The sequence below is a fragment of the Opisthocomus hoazin genome, chromosome 5 (genome assembly GCF_030867145.1).
Source record: "Opisthocomus hoazin isolate bOpiHoa1 chromosome 5, bOpiHoa1.hap1, whole genome shotgun sequence".
In the NCBI taxonomy this organism is placed as follows: Eukaryota; Metazoa; Chordata; class Aves; order Opisthocomiformes; family Opisthocomidae; genus Opisthocomus; species Opisthocomus hoazin.
The window spans coordinates 12437285-12452285 of NC_134418.1; the positions used below are offsets into that span (position 1 = coordinate 12437285).

At 47.5% G+C, this 15001-nt stretch overlaps 1 protein-coding gene across 1 annotated transcript in view; it reads right to left on the bottom strand.

Annotated features, from left to right (window-relative positions):
• Nucleotides 1–14506, bottom strand: part of CPZ (carboxypeptidase Z) — a 38976-nt gene extending 24470 nt beyond the window's left edge. Inside the window, exons 1-2 of the mRNA XM_009936360.2 lie at nucleotides 14344–14506; nucleotides 465–488 (exon numbers count right to left, since the gene is read on the bottom strand). Coding sequence (XP_009934662.2) covers nucleotides 465–488; nucleotides 14344–14431 — 112 coding nt within the window. The 5' untranslated portion in view covers nucleotides 14432–14506. The remainder of the gene's footprint in view (nucleotides 1–464; nucleotides 489–14343) is intronic.
• Nucleotides 14507–15001: the final 495 nt, after the last annotated feature.

Here is a 15001-nt window from a genome sequence, read left to right on the forward strand (position 1 = left end):
GGCAAGCAGGCCCATTAATGTTCTTACATATATTTTTTTACAAACCTAATACATTTTAAGATATCAGCTTACAAGGTCTTAAGAAGGATAAATGTTGGCAATACCTTCAACCCACTCAGAGGTGAAAAGGGAGTAATAGAGAGATGTCTCTTTATAAAATTGCTGGCTATTACATTAACGGGCCCACTTTTCATAGAGTCATAGATTCATAGAATTGTTTAGGCTGCATGAGATCTTCAAAATCATCTAGTCCAACCATTTCAGCCTCCTTGTTTGGTTAATGTCTCTGACTGGTAACATGTACCATTGTCACAGCAGCAAAATCCTACCTTGTGTGTAAGAGATCGTCTCTCTAGGAGCAAGACCTACTATAGCACCAACATTAGAAAACTTCTCAGGACATAATGAAGAAATACTTAAGGTTTGGAGATTCTCCAAGGAGAATGAGCAAAGTCACATCATACCTTTCTGTACAGTTTGGCATTGACCTGCAAATAAAGAGGAAAAAAAGAGCATTATGGGGCAGGAATCTCTGGTGCCTCATGTTAGGAGTTGTCCCATCAAGTAGCCCTACAGAGGCTGCTGCAGCTCTGTGTCCTGAGGTCCAGCCACACCAAGGACAAGCACGTATTCTCAACAGGCGCATTTTACATATATACACAAAGAGAAAACACAGTACAGGTAAACACAACCAACAACAAACCGTCATCCTGTTGCCCCTTCTGGCTAAACAGGATGAAAGACCATTGATGGAACAAAAGTACAGGTGGATCCCTCCAGAAGCTCGGCTTAGACACCCTGGATCCCCTTGTACCTCAGGCCAGTTTACCCAGTAGCTGGCACCTGGATCCACTGATCTCCCAGTTGTCTCATGAGCTAACACACATGCTGGTCTCTCTGGTAGCTGGCTCAAACCTAATGTCTCACTGACAGCCAAACCCCAGACACCATGGTCTTCCCAATAACTGGCTTGGACCTCCTGGTTCCTCCCCTAGCCAACTCTGAGACCCTCCAGTCTCTTCAGTACCCAGGCCAGGATCACAGATGCTCACATACCCAGCTCCCAAAACTCTAGTCCCTTCCACTGCTAGCCCAGATTGGTGTTTGCTAGCAACTGCACAGACTGACATACACACACAAGGCACACACACCATGGTCCCTCCAGTTGCTGCACCCCAGACACACAAACCTCCCTGACCCACGGTCTCACACCAGTCGCTGGCATGTGGAGCCACATACAACCCCATCCACACACACAAAAAAAGACCCTCATTCAGGCAATGAGTTGGAAATGAAGTTTAATAAGAAGACAGGACAGACTGCAGGGATCAGGCATAGGACGTGGCCAGACAAGCACACTGACCAGCCAGTCTTTGATCCACTTTAAAAAGGGAGGACTTGACTATAAGTGTGGTTGTGCAAGATATCAGGCCTATGTTTGAAAAACTCGCTGAGACATTCAGCCCTGACAATTTGACAATTTTTCTAGGCATGCTTGAAAACTGTAAGTTATGTGTCTAGGAAACTTAACTAATGAAAATGTAGGTCTTTGGTAATCTGGTTTAGTCTAAAAGTCCAAGTGAGTCCTGCTGTACCTACCAAGGTGCCTCCTGGGTCTTCCCCTAATGATTCTGTTGGTCCCACATAATGCTGTGCATACCTTTCTTGCAAAGCAATTAAGCCTTTGGTGGATATGAAGGGATGTATTTCTTCCCCATCCTACTTCATTCGATCTCTAGGAACTGCATTTTATAATCCTTTTAATAATATCTTAAAACTAATTATTTCCCTCCCCAGCTACTCTCACAGGAAAGCTTTTCCGAAAGCTCACTTCTCTAATGGCTAGAAATTGCCTTTTAATTTCCTGCCTAAAAGTATTCTGGCCAGTTTACATCCATGTGTTGTTGTGCCAGCATTGTCTAAATAGCTCTGTGCCCTCCCTGGTGCATGCCTTCATTGTGTGTTTGCAGAGCAATCAAATCCCCTCAGCCTCCTGTTTACTAGGTCAAATAAACCAAGCTGTCTTGATTTTGAAGGAACGTGGTCTGATGACCCAGGAGAGGCTTCTTCTGCTCCTGCAGCCAATGATACCGTATTGCCCTTCTCCAATACTGGCAACTAAAGAAAAAGTTTGCTACCCAAGTATTGGAGCTTTTTCACCAGTGCCTCATATGGGCTCAGCTGTTATGTGCAAGCTTTTTAAACACCAATAAGTCTGTTTTCCTTGTGATTTATTGGGGATCTAGCTATGTTGCTGTTTCTGCTAACACTGACTCGGGGAACAGGCGTCTTAGTTTTTTTCTCACTGAATTGAACGTTTGTCCTCATAAGACCAAATTTATTATGTTTTCTTTTTTTCCTACTAAGGAAAATTTAAACTTCTACTCTCGGCTTATTTGTTTAAATGTAATCATCTGCATATATGTTGCTAATGAGCTGATCATTCTTTAGCCAAAATAAAGTTATAATGAGAACAAAATTAACCTTGGAAATGAGTCTGGTTCTATATTACGAATTGTCGTTGATCCACATTACCTCATAAAATAAATGAGGGATCGGAACTAGCAGAAACAGCCCATCTCCAACACCAGCAAGCTCTGCTAAGTAGCAAGCTGGAAAAAAATGTATCCATTCAAACTCCTTTCCTGGCTTGGCACATTATGCTAATAGTAATAAACAATATCTAGTTCATCAACAATGACTTCTCTTACAGGATTTCAGTGTTTCCCTGAGTTAGACACAAGCCCCCTCAGTGAGTTAAAGTCAAGACATTTCTAAAAAAGGCAGACACTGCACATAATTTTACATCTGGCAGCTATCAAGAAATAGCATTTTGTACAGTGCTAGCTGGGAAAGAGAAAGGAGTGTTCTCCTGTTAGTAAGAGCTCGAGCAATCAATCCTGCTGATAAAATTGGATGTCTCTTCCTCCCTGAATCTGGAATCTTGCATCCCAATGCCATCACACCCAAAACATCTTGAGAGGCCTTGTACACAAGTCTGAAGCCAGCCAAATGTTCCACACGGAGTGGAAAGCTTGGTCTGGATGGGACTGGCTTGAGTTCAGCCCTGTCCCCACGATCAGAGTGACACTGTCTCTGTTAATCACCAGGGTCATTAGCAACGAATCCCCTTCTTTACCTTGAAGGGTGGCTAAGACATATTTGACACATTTTTTTTTTCCTCAGCATGAAATGACTGTATTGTAGCTATTATTTTAGACTAGAGGGTCGTGTGTGCTGAGAGCAGTTCTTCATGGGTTCATTTGGGGAGCATGAATAGTCTTTCCACAACTGCTTACATTTCCTCAAAGGTAAAAGCCATTTACCCTTTGCTGGCTCTGTGACCAAGCTACAGATGTCCTGTTTGTTTGTGTCTCTGACATGCACTGCTCAAATAATGAACCTGAGCCACACACTATCTTCCAGACCACTGTTACTATGCAGGATTGCATTAGCCACCAGCCAGTCTGATACGTGGCACAAACCTATTCTCAGTGGTGTCTCAGTATTCTGCTTATTCAGCTGGATCAAAAAGATGTGCTGGCAACAAGCTGGAACAAGTAGAGGAAACCAAAGGAAAATGCAGCGGGCGGGGTCCGGGCACGGTGCTGCCACTTCCCCCTGCTCTGGCTCTCCGAGCAGCAGCAGTCTTGCTGCATTTAGCAGATGCCTCTTTCTGCCCAGCTGGCCAGAAGGAGAGGTGCTGGGAAGCAATGGATAGCTGATGGAAGAGACATGCCAAACTTTGTTAAGTCATATGCAGTCACTGGGTTCACAAGAAGACTGGATCGTTTTGTGAGCAGGTGCAGACGTTAGCACAGGAGAGTTAAAGACAGCTCTGGTTTCAGGTTGGTACCTGGCTTCTACACTTTGCTATTTTTACCACACTTATAGGGAGAGGTAATCTATTAAGAAACACTGCTGTTACTCATTAATAAAGAAACGGACTGAAGAGGATAGATTTATTTTTCAGATGGGGAACCCAAATCCACACAAACCTGCTCCATGACAATTGGAGTAGATCATCTCAGGATGTGATAAGCAGGGACAATTCTTCAACAAAAAAATAAAGCTTTTCCTCTACTTCTGGCCTGTGATGTCCCTCAGAAGCTCAGAGCTACCAAAACTCATTGACTAGCAGCAAAACTGACTCCTTCCTCCTGGGTCCTAAGCCTAGATGGAAGCCTAAACTTGGATTTAAACCTCAGATGTTTGGAGCATACTGTGCTGTCTTCTCTCTTTCCCTCTCTGCCAGAGACATCTGTGCAGCTCCTTCTACCCAGCTCCGCCCAAACTGTAGCAGCTCTCCCCACCGCAACCTTCTGCCAGCTGCCACTTGAGCCACACATCAGCCACATCTCTGTTGTGTAAACAGCCAGGAGTCGAGCAGCTTGATCCTTCAGGTTATCAGGAGTTAATCTATACAAAAGCAAGTGAAAAAAGGTCTGGTTTATACCAGACCTTGCTTCATAGTTAGTCTTAAATGTGTATTCGTGCTGATGTGGTGTTTGGACTTCTCCTATGTTTCCTAATGCCAATGCTTGCATATGTTTTGGAGGGTGCGGCTCTGCAAGGGCCAAAGATAATTCTCCAGTGTGTGTACTTATACAAATAAGTGGATGCACGTAGCTGGGCCAGAGCCTGCCTGCCTGGAGCACAGGCGGGAAGAAACTCTCCGAGGCCAGCTCCTGAGCTGCAGCTGCACGCACTGCTCCTGGAGCCCTGCACCCGTGGCTCTGGGTGTCTGCACACAGAAACGGCCAGCAAATCCCCCTCCCCGCCCATTAGAGCTCATTTCACCGACGCGCTGGCAATGCCAACCAGAAGAGTCCAGCTGCTCCCTTTCTCTCTTTCATAAAAGAAATGACAAGCAACGATACACAGAGTTTCTCAGGTCTCCAGATTAACTTGGCAGACTTCAGTTGCTGCTTCTTCTCTGCTTGAAAGAGCCTAAAGCTCTTCCACTTTTTGAGCAGAGACTTTCCTGAGCTCAGAGGAAGACAGTGCTGCCTCCTCTCATAGTTCCGTCAGCAGACAGGTTGGTACAGGGAGACCTTTTTCTTCCTGACCTAGAACAGCCTTTTCAATTTTTTATGTTTGTTTTTGTACTCTAGCTATTCCACCAGAGCTACAAAAGTCCTTTCAGTAGCACAGCACCTATTTCAGGTTATGGATAAAATAACTTATTGAAGAGGAGAAAAGCCATTGCAAGCTTTCTGAGCCCTCTCTATAATATACGCTTCTGGTTTTAATTTGCAAAGGCAAGCTTGAAAATCTACAATGCAGCACATACATATTTTACTGCCAAGCTTACATTTTTCCCTTTGATGATTCAGCACTGAAAGAAGCAAGCTGCTGTGATTAACCCTAACCCAGACAAAAGAGCTCAACAGCTAGTTCCAGTGCCATGGCTTGGCTGGTTCCCTTTTCTGAGAGCAAAGCCAGCAGGAGACTTGTGCACTTGAGGATACAGAATAAGCCCAAGGGCCAGTCTTAAATTCAAAATATCTATATCATTTAGTGAGGCTTATACAATTGCATTGTTATGACTGACAGATCAAACAAGATTAGATAATTTATCTTGTACAGACGAGCACACCCCTTACCAGCTTTCTGGGTTTCTTACAATACTGTTTTAAACTGGAACATGTGTATATTCATTTTAACCTCTGCTTTTCCAAACAAAGCATTTCAGTTTCTCATTATATCGGTATAACTGTCCTTGCTGTTCTACACAAATCATCAAGCCAGTCTTTCCTATGATTATCTGCCTTGTAACACTGAAGAGACGAACCTTATTATCAGTGGTAATAAGCAAACACTGCTGGGCTGCACCATTTTAAAAAGCATTGCAACGACACCTGCAAATGGCACAGCACAGCCTGCTGCCAGAGCCAGCTTCCGGCTACAGCACGAGGACAAGAGCAGGACAAAATCTGTTACAGAATACTCTAAAGGGTCAGAATTGCCAGGAGGAGGGTGGGAAGGGGGAAAATGGTCAAGCAGAAAGCCTGGCAGGTACATATCTAAGGCATAAATGCAGGGGCAGAAGCAGAGAAGATCTCCAGCCACAGAGCAGGAATTCCAGGAAAACTGAAGGAGAGAGGAGAGATTGCAAAAAGCAGCCCACGTGGTTAAGTCTTTTTTCTGGATACATCAAAGCTTTTGTGATTAGAGGACTGGATTCCTGTTACTATTCTTCCACTCCAGCAACTGCTGTAACTGCCCAGGGGAGCGACATGTTTGCAAATGGGCAGAAGCAGTATGCAGGAGCTGGACATGCAGACAAGCCCTATTTCAGCCCTGTTCCCTCATATGAAGAAGCCTGAAAGCACCTGAAAGAGATTAATGTCTAATCTGCCTTTACTTTGCAGAGCAAGATCACAGCGGGAAGACACAAGCCAGTGTTCGTTATTAATCACTCTTCTTTCTAACCCACCTGCTGCCTGGTATTCAGTTAAACACCCATTTTTATCGAATTGCTGAGGTGTTCCCACAGCAATGATGCTGCCGTCGGCTCTTTCAGGACTGTTTGTCTCCCAGGACTGGTCTGGGGCCCACGAGAAGAAGCTGAAGCTTCCCCAAGGGTGATGGGAGTTCATGCAACTGCAGACCACAGGTCAAAATCTGTGCAGAAGCCCACTAGACGTGCCACTCAGCAATGGCTCAAAGCCAACCTAGGTGGTGGCCAGCAGTTCTCCCTTGTTTCTAATTGTCCAGATGCAACTCAAACCATGCCGCAGTAGTAAGAGCTTAAAAGAACTGAGGAAGAGCATTGATGTCTGCCCATCTGTCCCCACCGCCTGTCCTGTGCCGCTCATGACAGGATCCCCGGTGCCACCTCAGCATTCCCTCTGGTCAGTAAGTGCTGCTCCAGGGAGTCCTCCCCGCTGAAAATCCTGAACAGAGGCATAATCCCAAAAAGCTGAGTGCCCTTTTTTGGCCTTATACAAGATGCTTTCCCAGTTGTGAAGGGGAAAATTACTGGTTGGGAAAATAAAACACAAGGAAACAACAATAACAACGACAGCAAAATAGCTCAGGAGTTGCCAAATTGACTGAAGACTTGCTGGGCTGCACGTGCGGCTGGGCTGCTGCTGAATGTGCATTCGCTGTGCTCCAAGATAATCTGGAGACATTTAGAGACCATCTCTCAGTGTCAGGCCAAGAAAGAAAGGAGAAATCAGCTCAGATGTAGGAAATGCTGGCATTAAAACAACGGATGGGGTGAGAAGGTGGAATGGGTCCGGAAATCTCTTACAACTGTCAACTAAAGGGTCAAATTTTCACCAGGGTGACTGCAGAGGGGTGAAACCACTTTTTAGGCTGCTAATCTGGAGCTGTGATGCCTCTATAGCTTTGCTTTGTGACCATATGCTCTCTATAGCTCAGTTCCCACTGCCTAAGGACGCAGTACTCTCTAAGTGTTTTGGCCAACAGCTTACCACAGAGTCAGATACTTACTGCTGGGTAAGTTCAACTCTGTTGAATGCCACTGGGCAGAGGACCACATCTGGAAAATTGAGGGGTTTATAGCTGATGCTACCACCCTTCCAAAACCTTTGCTAAAACATCATTCCATCCTCTTTAAACACAGTCTATGCAGCCCCCTAGCATAACTCTGTCCTTTCAATAGTTTAGATGTATGAGAACTATTGCAATTAACATCACATTAGGTTCTTCTATAGGTAGTTGAGTTTTAGCCAAGTGTGGTATTTTTATATTACAAAAGATTGACAGTTAATTCAGCAGCCTTTACTAAAAATCTTCATAACACTGTAATTTAAAATCTGTGTCTTAATGTCATATTGTCTCCTAAACAGGTCTGTCCTGTTGTAGCACTGTAAAACTGAAACCGTGCCAGTTAAATCAATGGAGTTACAACAGGATAAACCAAGAGATTATAATTTCAGTTCTACTTCTGTAATGGGCAGAGCAACCCCAAGTCCTTAAACTCCATTGACCTACGACAGCTGCATCCAGCTGTGAGGGTGATTCTGTCCAAACAAGATTCAGTAGTCTTAAAAGCCCTGGGTCATAAAAGCTCAGCATATAGACCAGGACATGTCACATCAGCCTCAAACACCACGTTCACAACGAGATAGTTGACTTCTGTGTAGTCCCTCCACTCTCAGTCCCTCCTCAGACAATAGCACCTGGGACATCTACCCAACATTTGGCCCAAGCTTAAGGAGGGTATGGCTCTCACACAGCCTGGGCAACCCAAACGGGACCACGGTAGCTATCAGCCAGCCAGTATCCTCAAATAACCACTAATCTACTGTGTGAAGGAAAAGGCTAGAAATGTTAAAAAGGATCAACCACTAGTGTTACTAAAACTAACTCTTGCTAAAAGCCTATCTGTGCCTTAGGGCGATGGGGATTTTGTTCAAGTTTTGACTTCTCTGTAGTTACACATCCACACTTTAGAAACGTCTGAACAAGTATTCCGAAGAAAACTTTGCCTTCAGATTAAAATCATGCATAAAGTATTTCAGTAGTAAAAGGATATACATGTGTATTATATTTTCAATATAAACTAACTTTCCCCACAGAAGTGGCTGTTTCTGATCCCATTTCCCATGTTAAATGCAGCTGAAGATCAGTGTTGCTAAAAGATTAATTGTGTAGAAATACTAGAGTCAGTGGTTGGAATCCAGAGCAACTCACATGACTCAGTGATGAAAACCGGGTTTATAAGAGCTGGAATTCCTCATCTGGTGAGTATGCATGATGCAGAGTTCTGCATTTTTTGTTTTGACAAGACTTGGACACATCCATCTCGGGTGCAGCAGGCAAGATTCCTACAGCTTGGGCTTTCCCACTCGTGGTGGTGCAATGGTGCTGTGGCCACACTTATGGACTGTGCCTGCCCATGCCAGCCATGGCAGGACAAGGGACCCAGCCGGCACCACTGGCTGTGGGGCAGAGGAGCAGACCCCAGCACACTGCCAGGTCACCCAGTGCAGCCACACACAGAGGAGCAGCAGCAGACAGAGAGGCTCTGGCTCTGTGTGAGCACAGACAGGGGTTTCGCAAGGAAACAAGCATTAGAAATCTGCACAGCAAGTGAACTAATGCTCTCATGAAGCTGGGGCCAATGTAAAGCTTATGGAAGGCAATGGCTTTTCCCTTTGTCACTTAGCAATAAACCAAGGCACACTATGGACATAAGAACGCCAGAGAAGGAGAGGGAAAAGGTAGAGTGCATCTGTATGTGAAGCCAGTATTTCAATCAGTCCAACTGTCCAAAAGAAAATTAACTTTTCTCAATGCCGTGGCTTAGAGAATCATAGAATCACGGGTTGGAAAATACCTCTAAGATCATCAAGTCCAACCATCCGCCCAACACCATACCTACTAAACCCTATCCCAAAGTGCCACATCTACACGTTTTTTGAACACCTCCAGGGATGGTAACCCAACCACCTCCCTGGGCAGCCTATTCCAATGCCTGACCACTTTTTCAGTAAAGAATTTTTTCCTAATATCTAATCTAAACCTCCCCTGATGCAACTTGAGGCCATTTCCTCTCATCCTATTGCTAGTTACTTGGGAGAAGAGACCAACACCTGCCTCACTACAACCTCCTTTCAGGTAGCTGTAGAGAGCAAAAAGGTTTCCCTTTGGCCTTCTTTTCTCTGGACTAAACAATCCCAGCTCCACCAGCTGCTCCTCATCATAAGACTTGTGCTCCAGACCCTTTACCAGCTTCATTACTCTTCTCTGGACATGTCCCAGCACCTCAATGTCCTTCTTGTACTGAGGGGCCCAAAAGCAAACATAGTATTTGAGGTGAGGCCTCACCAGTGCCGAGTACAGCGACATGATCACTTCCCTGCTCCTGCTGGCCACACTATTCCTGGTACAAGCCAGGATGCTGTTGGCCTTCTTGGCCACCTGGGCACACTGCCGGCTCATGTTCAGCCGGCTGTCCACCAACATCCCCAGGTCCTTTTCTGCCGGGCACCTTTCCAGCCACTCCTCCCCAAGCCTGTGGCGTTGCATGGGGTCGTTGTGACCCAAGTGCAGGACCTGGCACATCGCATTGTTGAAACTCATACTGTTGGTCTCAGCCCATCGATCCAGCCTGTCCAGATCCCTCTGCAGAGCCTTCCTACCCTCGAGCAGATTGACACTCCCGCACAGCTTGGTGTCACCTGCAAACTTACTGAGGGAGCACTCAATCCCCTCATCCAGATCATTGATAAAGATGTTAAACAAGACCTGACCCAAAACTGAGCCCTGGGATCACCACTTGTGACCGGCTGCCAATTGGATTTAACTCCATTCGCCACCGACTGGAGCTGGACTCGGCCATCCAGCCAGTTTTTTATCCAGTGAAGCGTACACCTCTCTAAACCATGATCTGCCAGCTTCTCTAGCAGAATGCTGTGGGAGACAGTATCAAAGGCGTTACTAAAGTCCAGGCAGATGACATCCACAGCCTTTCCCTCATCCACTAGGCGGGTCACCTGGTCATAGAAGGAGTTCAGGTTGGTCAAACAGGACCTGCCTTTCATGAACCCATGCTGGCTGGGCCTGATCCCTTGGTTGTCCTGCACATGCCTGGGGAGCGCACTCTGGATGAATCGCTCCACAGTCTTCCCCGGCACCGAGGTCAGGCTGACAGGCCTGTAGTTCCTGTGATCCTCCTTCTGGCCCTTCTTGCAGATGGGTGTTACATACTCCAGTCGTCTGGGACCTGTTTGTTAATCAGGACTGCTGATAAATGATGGAGAGTGGCTTGTCCAGCTCCTCCACCAGCTCCCTCAGCACTCTCAGGTGGATCTCATCCGGCCGCATGGACTTCTGAGTGTCCAGGTGCTGTAGCAGTTTGTTAACTGCTTCCTCCTGAATTAAGGGGGATTTATTCTGCTCTCCATCCCTGTCTTCCAGCTCTGGGGGCTGAATACCCTGGAAATAACTGGTCTGGCTATTAAAGACTGAGGCAAAGAAGACGTTAATTACCTCAGCCTTTTCCTTACCCTTGATGGCAATGTTCCCCGCCGCATCTAGTAAAGGATGGAGATTCTCCTTGACTTTCTTTCTGTTGTTAAGGTATTTGTAAAACCATTTTTCATTATCTCTGACAACGGTCTATCCCGCGTACCCGAAACACCTCCCAAACGCTCGGGCAGCGAGCGGGGTGGGTGGCAAAAGCCCCAGGCATCCCCTTTGCCTCTATCCCCCCCCTTCCCCGGCTGTACCAGCGGAGGCGCCCGCACGGTGGCACCACAGACGGCGGCGGAGCCGGAGCGGCAGCGCCCGGTGGGACGGCACCGGGACCGGGACCGGGACCCGGGCGGCGGTAGCCGAGCGCTCGGGTGCTGCCTCCCCGCTCACCCTGTGGGCCCGGGGGTTCGGAAACACACCTCAGCCCCGGCGTACCCCCGCCCCGGGAGTCCCCAGCGAAGCGCTCCCCGAACGTGAGTGGCCAGGCAAGGCTTTACCGCAGCCTGAGCCCGACCCGGGCAGCACCTCAACGGCAGAGCTGTCCCCAGTTGCGAGGAAAGCCACCTGCTTTTGGTATTTCAAGGCATGTGACTTCAGCCTGCTTCTACTTTGCTTTTGCTTCTGTTGCCAGTGGTGGTAAAGTGTTGTATTTAACTAATTACAGCTGGAATATGTCAGTCAGCAGCAGAGACTTACGCAACTCTCAGATAAAACGGGAACCTGTGCTGTTAGCTCGATCCACCCGCCATCTTTCAGGGGAAACGTGCTGACCTGTACTTGTCTCGCCCAAACTAGAGGCCAAGAGGCCAGTGAAACTCATTGCGGTCTGGAAGTGCTGTCTTGCAATGGGGCAAAGTAACAGCTTATTGCTGGGGGGGAGAGCGGCTTACTGGCTCCCCAGGGACACAGCACACAGCTGGGGAGAGGGGATCTGCCCTCGCTCAGTTCCATGGTTCCCAGCTGCTGCTCAAAAAGCTCCCCACAGTGTCTGACGCCTGTGCTGGATTGTGGGGCTGGCTGACAGCAGTCATCTCCTCATTTTACTAAGCAGAGAAGCACAAAGCATTTTGTAAGGATCTTAGTATTGTTAGCCATGTTTCATTTTGATTTCTTACTTAAAAAGAAAAATGAGTCACAGCAGAGCAAATATCACTGAGAGCGCCATGCAGCCTGCAGCAATCAGCTCCAGCCTTCTGTGAGTCAGACAGTGACACTGGTTCCCACTGCCCTTCACTCCTGCAGGAGCAGCTCTGGGGTGGTCTTCTCCTCCAGGGCACCCCAGGCCTGGCCACTGTCACACACAGAGATCAGCACAAGGGATCCCAAAACAGGGGGGAAACTCCCACTGCTGCAGATGAAGACGTAACCTACTGTCCTGGGTGTAGCTGGGCTTGTTCAGCCTGAAGAAGAGAAGGCTGCGAGGGGACCTAATAAATGTTTATAAATATCTCAAGGGTGGGTGTCAGGAGGATGGGGCCAGACTCTCTTCAGTGGTGCCCAGCGACAGGACAAGGGGCAATGGGCACAACCTGAAGCACAGGAAGTTCCGTCTGAACATGAGGAAGAACTTCTTCCCTCTGAGGGTGACGGAGCACTGGAACAGGCTGCCCAGGGAGGTTGTGGAGTCTCCTTCTCTGGAGATATTCAAGACCTGCCTGGACAAGGTCCTGTGCAGCCTGCTGTAGGCGACCCTGCTTCAGCAGGGGGGTTGGACTAGATGACCCACAGAGGTCCCTTCCAACACCCACCATTCTGTGATTCTGTGACTCCTGCAAGGTCTTTTCATGAACATCTTCAGCACTGCAGTCCCCTTGCTTTTCACATGGCCAGACATGACCTTATCTCCCCTTTATGAAAGGAATGCCCTTGAGAAATCTGGCAGGTCTCTCAATGGCCAAGTTGCTACTTTATTCCCTGGTCCAACAAGCCTCCGGAGTGCCCCTTCCTCATGTTGCACACCATGCTGTGACGTTGGCAGCTCACTTTGCCTACCATTAGCCACCCCTCTACAGCCACAGCAGTCTAGTCCCACCACAAGCAAGGTGTATTTCCGTTGCTTGCCTTTTCTCAAGCCCTCTCCTAAAGACAAGCACAGCTGCCAACACACACAAAACTTTCTGCCAGACCAGGGTTACCCCTCGATGATCCCTACGTTTGAGGTTGATGGGATTAATACCCCATGGCAAAACTTTGATCAGCTGGAACTGGAGCAGAATTGTACTTCATAGAGAAAAGGCACACTGCAAACCACACAACCTCTTCCTGTAATTGGCTTTAAGTAGTCTACAATGCTTCTCTTTGTGCAGCTTTATCCAAAAATAAAATCCCTTCAGGCTGTGGTAGAGCTCACTTTGATGTTCGTGGGAACAGCACTCCCAAATTATATGCAGCACAAGGCACATGGACTGCATTGCGTAGCAGTTCAATGCCAGCAACAGTCCACTGCTTGTATTTAAGCACTGAAATACAGCTGAACTTCCTCGGGTAACATTAAGGTCAGTTTCAGGTTAACTTATCCCTTCCTGTATTCACATAAAATAAATATTTTTCTGAATCATTTTGAGTTTGAACCCTCTGAAAATAGTTTTCCTGGAACAGACCTTGTCACTGCACTGGAATTCATCTTTTCACTGTCCCTACATAAACGAAATAAGCCCACTTGATTAAAAGTTCCATATATTTTTAAAAGATACCTTTAATATTTTTTTATTAATCAGCTGGTTACTGAACCAAAAGCTTTCAATCTATTTAGCAGCATGTTCCTATCTAGCCTTTATTCTGATCAGTAAAACTGCTTTTCCAGCCAATCAACTCATACAAATTCCATATTGCTTATAGCAAGCTAAAGCACACCCTACAGCTGTCAGATCCTAATAAATCTTCTCTTACTTAGACTTGAAATGAATGACCTAAAGGTAAAAGTAAGGAGAAGAATTTTTCTTAAGCAGAAAAGCACACAAAAGGTCGAAAGTTCATCTTCTTGCAATCTGACTACCACGTTCCTAGAAGGCAAGGCCAGAGACGGGGCGAATCCTCTGCATTCCCCAGGACAGAGAGGGGGATCCTACCAACTGGGAACTCCATAAATTGACAAAAGGACACATCAACACATGGCCTTAAAAGACAGCGACGGGGAAACATTACATCACAGACTTGCTTTTCTATTGCAGAGCCACCTCACTGCCTGCCTTCCCATCCGTGCTTCCCAAGCACAGCCCCAGTTTCATCACTGGCAGTCTGCAGATTTCCAAAGAGCTGGTCCCCTTGTCTCTAGGGGAGAGTGACAGCTCCTGCCTCCCTCACCTTGAAGCTGGAGACCTTTGCTCTACTCATCTCCAGAAAAAGGAAGGAGAGAAGAAGGGGGACTTTTGGGGTGGTTAGCCTTACCTAGGGTCTCCTGGCCGGTTTCGCAGCGGGGCGCGGGCTCGGTGGCCCTAAGCAGCCCGCCAAGGAGGAGCAGGAGCCTGAGGACCATGCTGGAGCCCCTTGCGAAGGCAACACAGTGATGTGGCACTCGCTGCCTGATGGAGCAGCTCCTCACTCCTTGCTTCAGCGCGGCTCTGGCTCTCCAAGCTGCAGAGGAAACCAGCGCACTGCAAGGGCATGCCCACTTCTCACTGTGCGTGCAGTCCAGGCGTCGGATTTCAGCGAGCATTCAAGCTCGGAAAGCAAAAGGCTTTGAGACAGAGAGGGAGGAGGAACGAGCTCCCCCTCCCCTCTGCCTCCCGACTGTTTTTCTCTCGCAGCCTGGTTTACAATTTCATGATCAGTTCGAGCAAAGGGGGGGTCCCTGCAGGGGTGCGCCTGCCTGCTCCGCAGCCAAGGGTCCGACGCCTTCGGTCTTCCAGCAGTGGTTTTCCGGAGGGAAATGGGAGCTTTGTTAAGTGTGTCTTACTGAAGCCGAGAGCGACTGCCTGGGGAGAGCGGGGGAAAAGAGACGGAGAAAAGCAAACAATCGAAAGCAGCTTTCCTCCCAAAGAATGGTATTTCATCACCCACTTCACTGCAAGTCTAAACCACGACGTGACACTCTAAGCTACGTCCT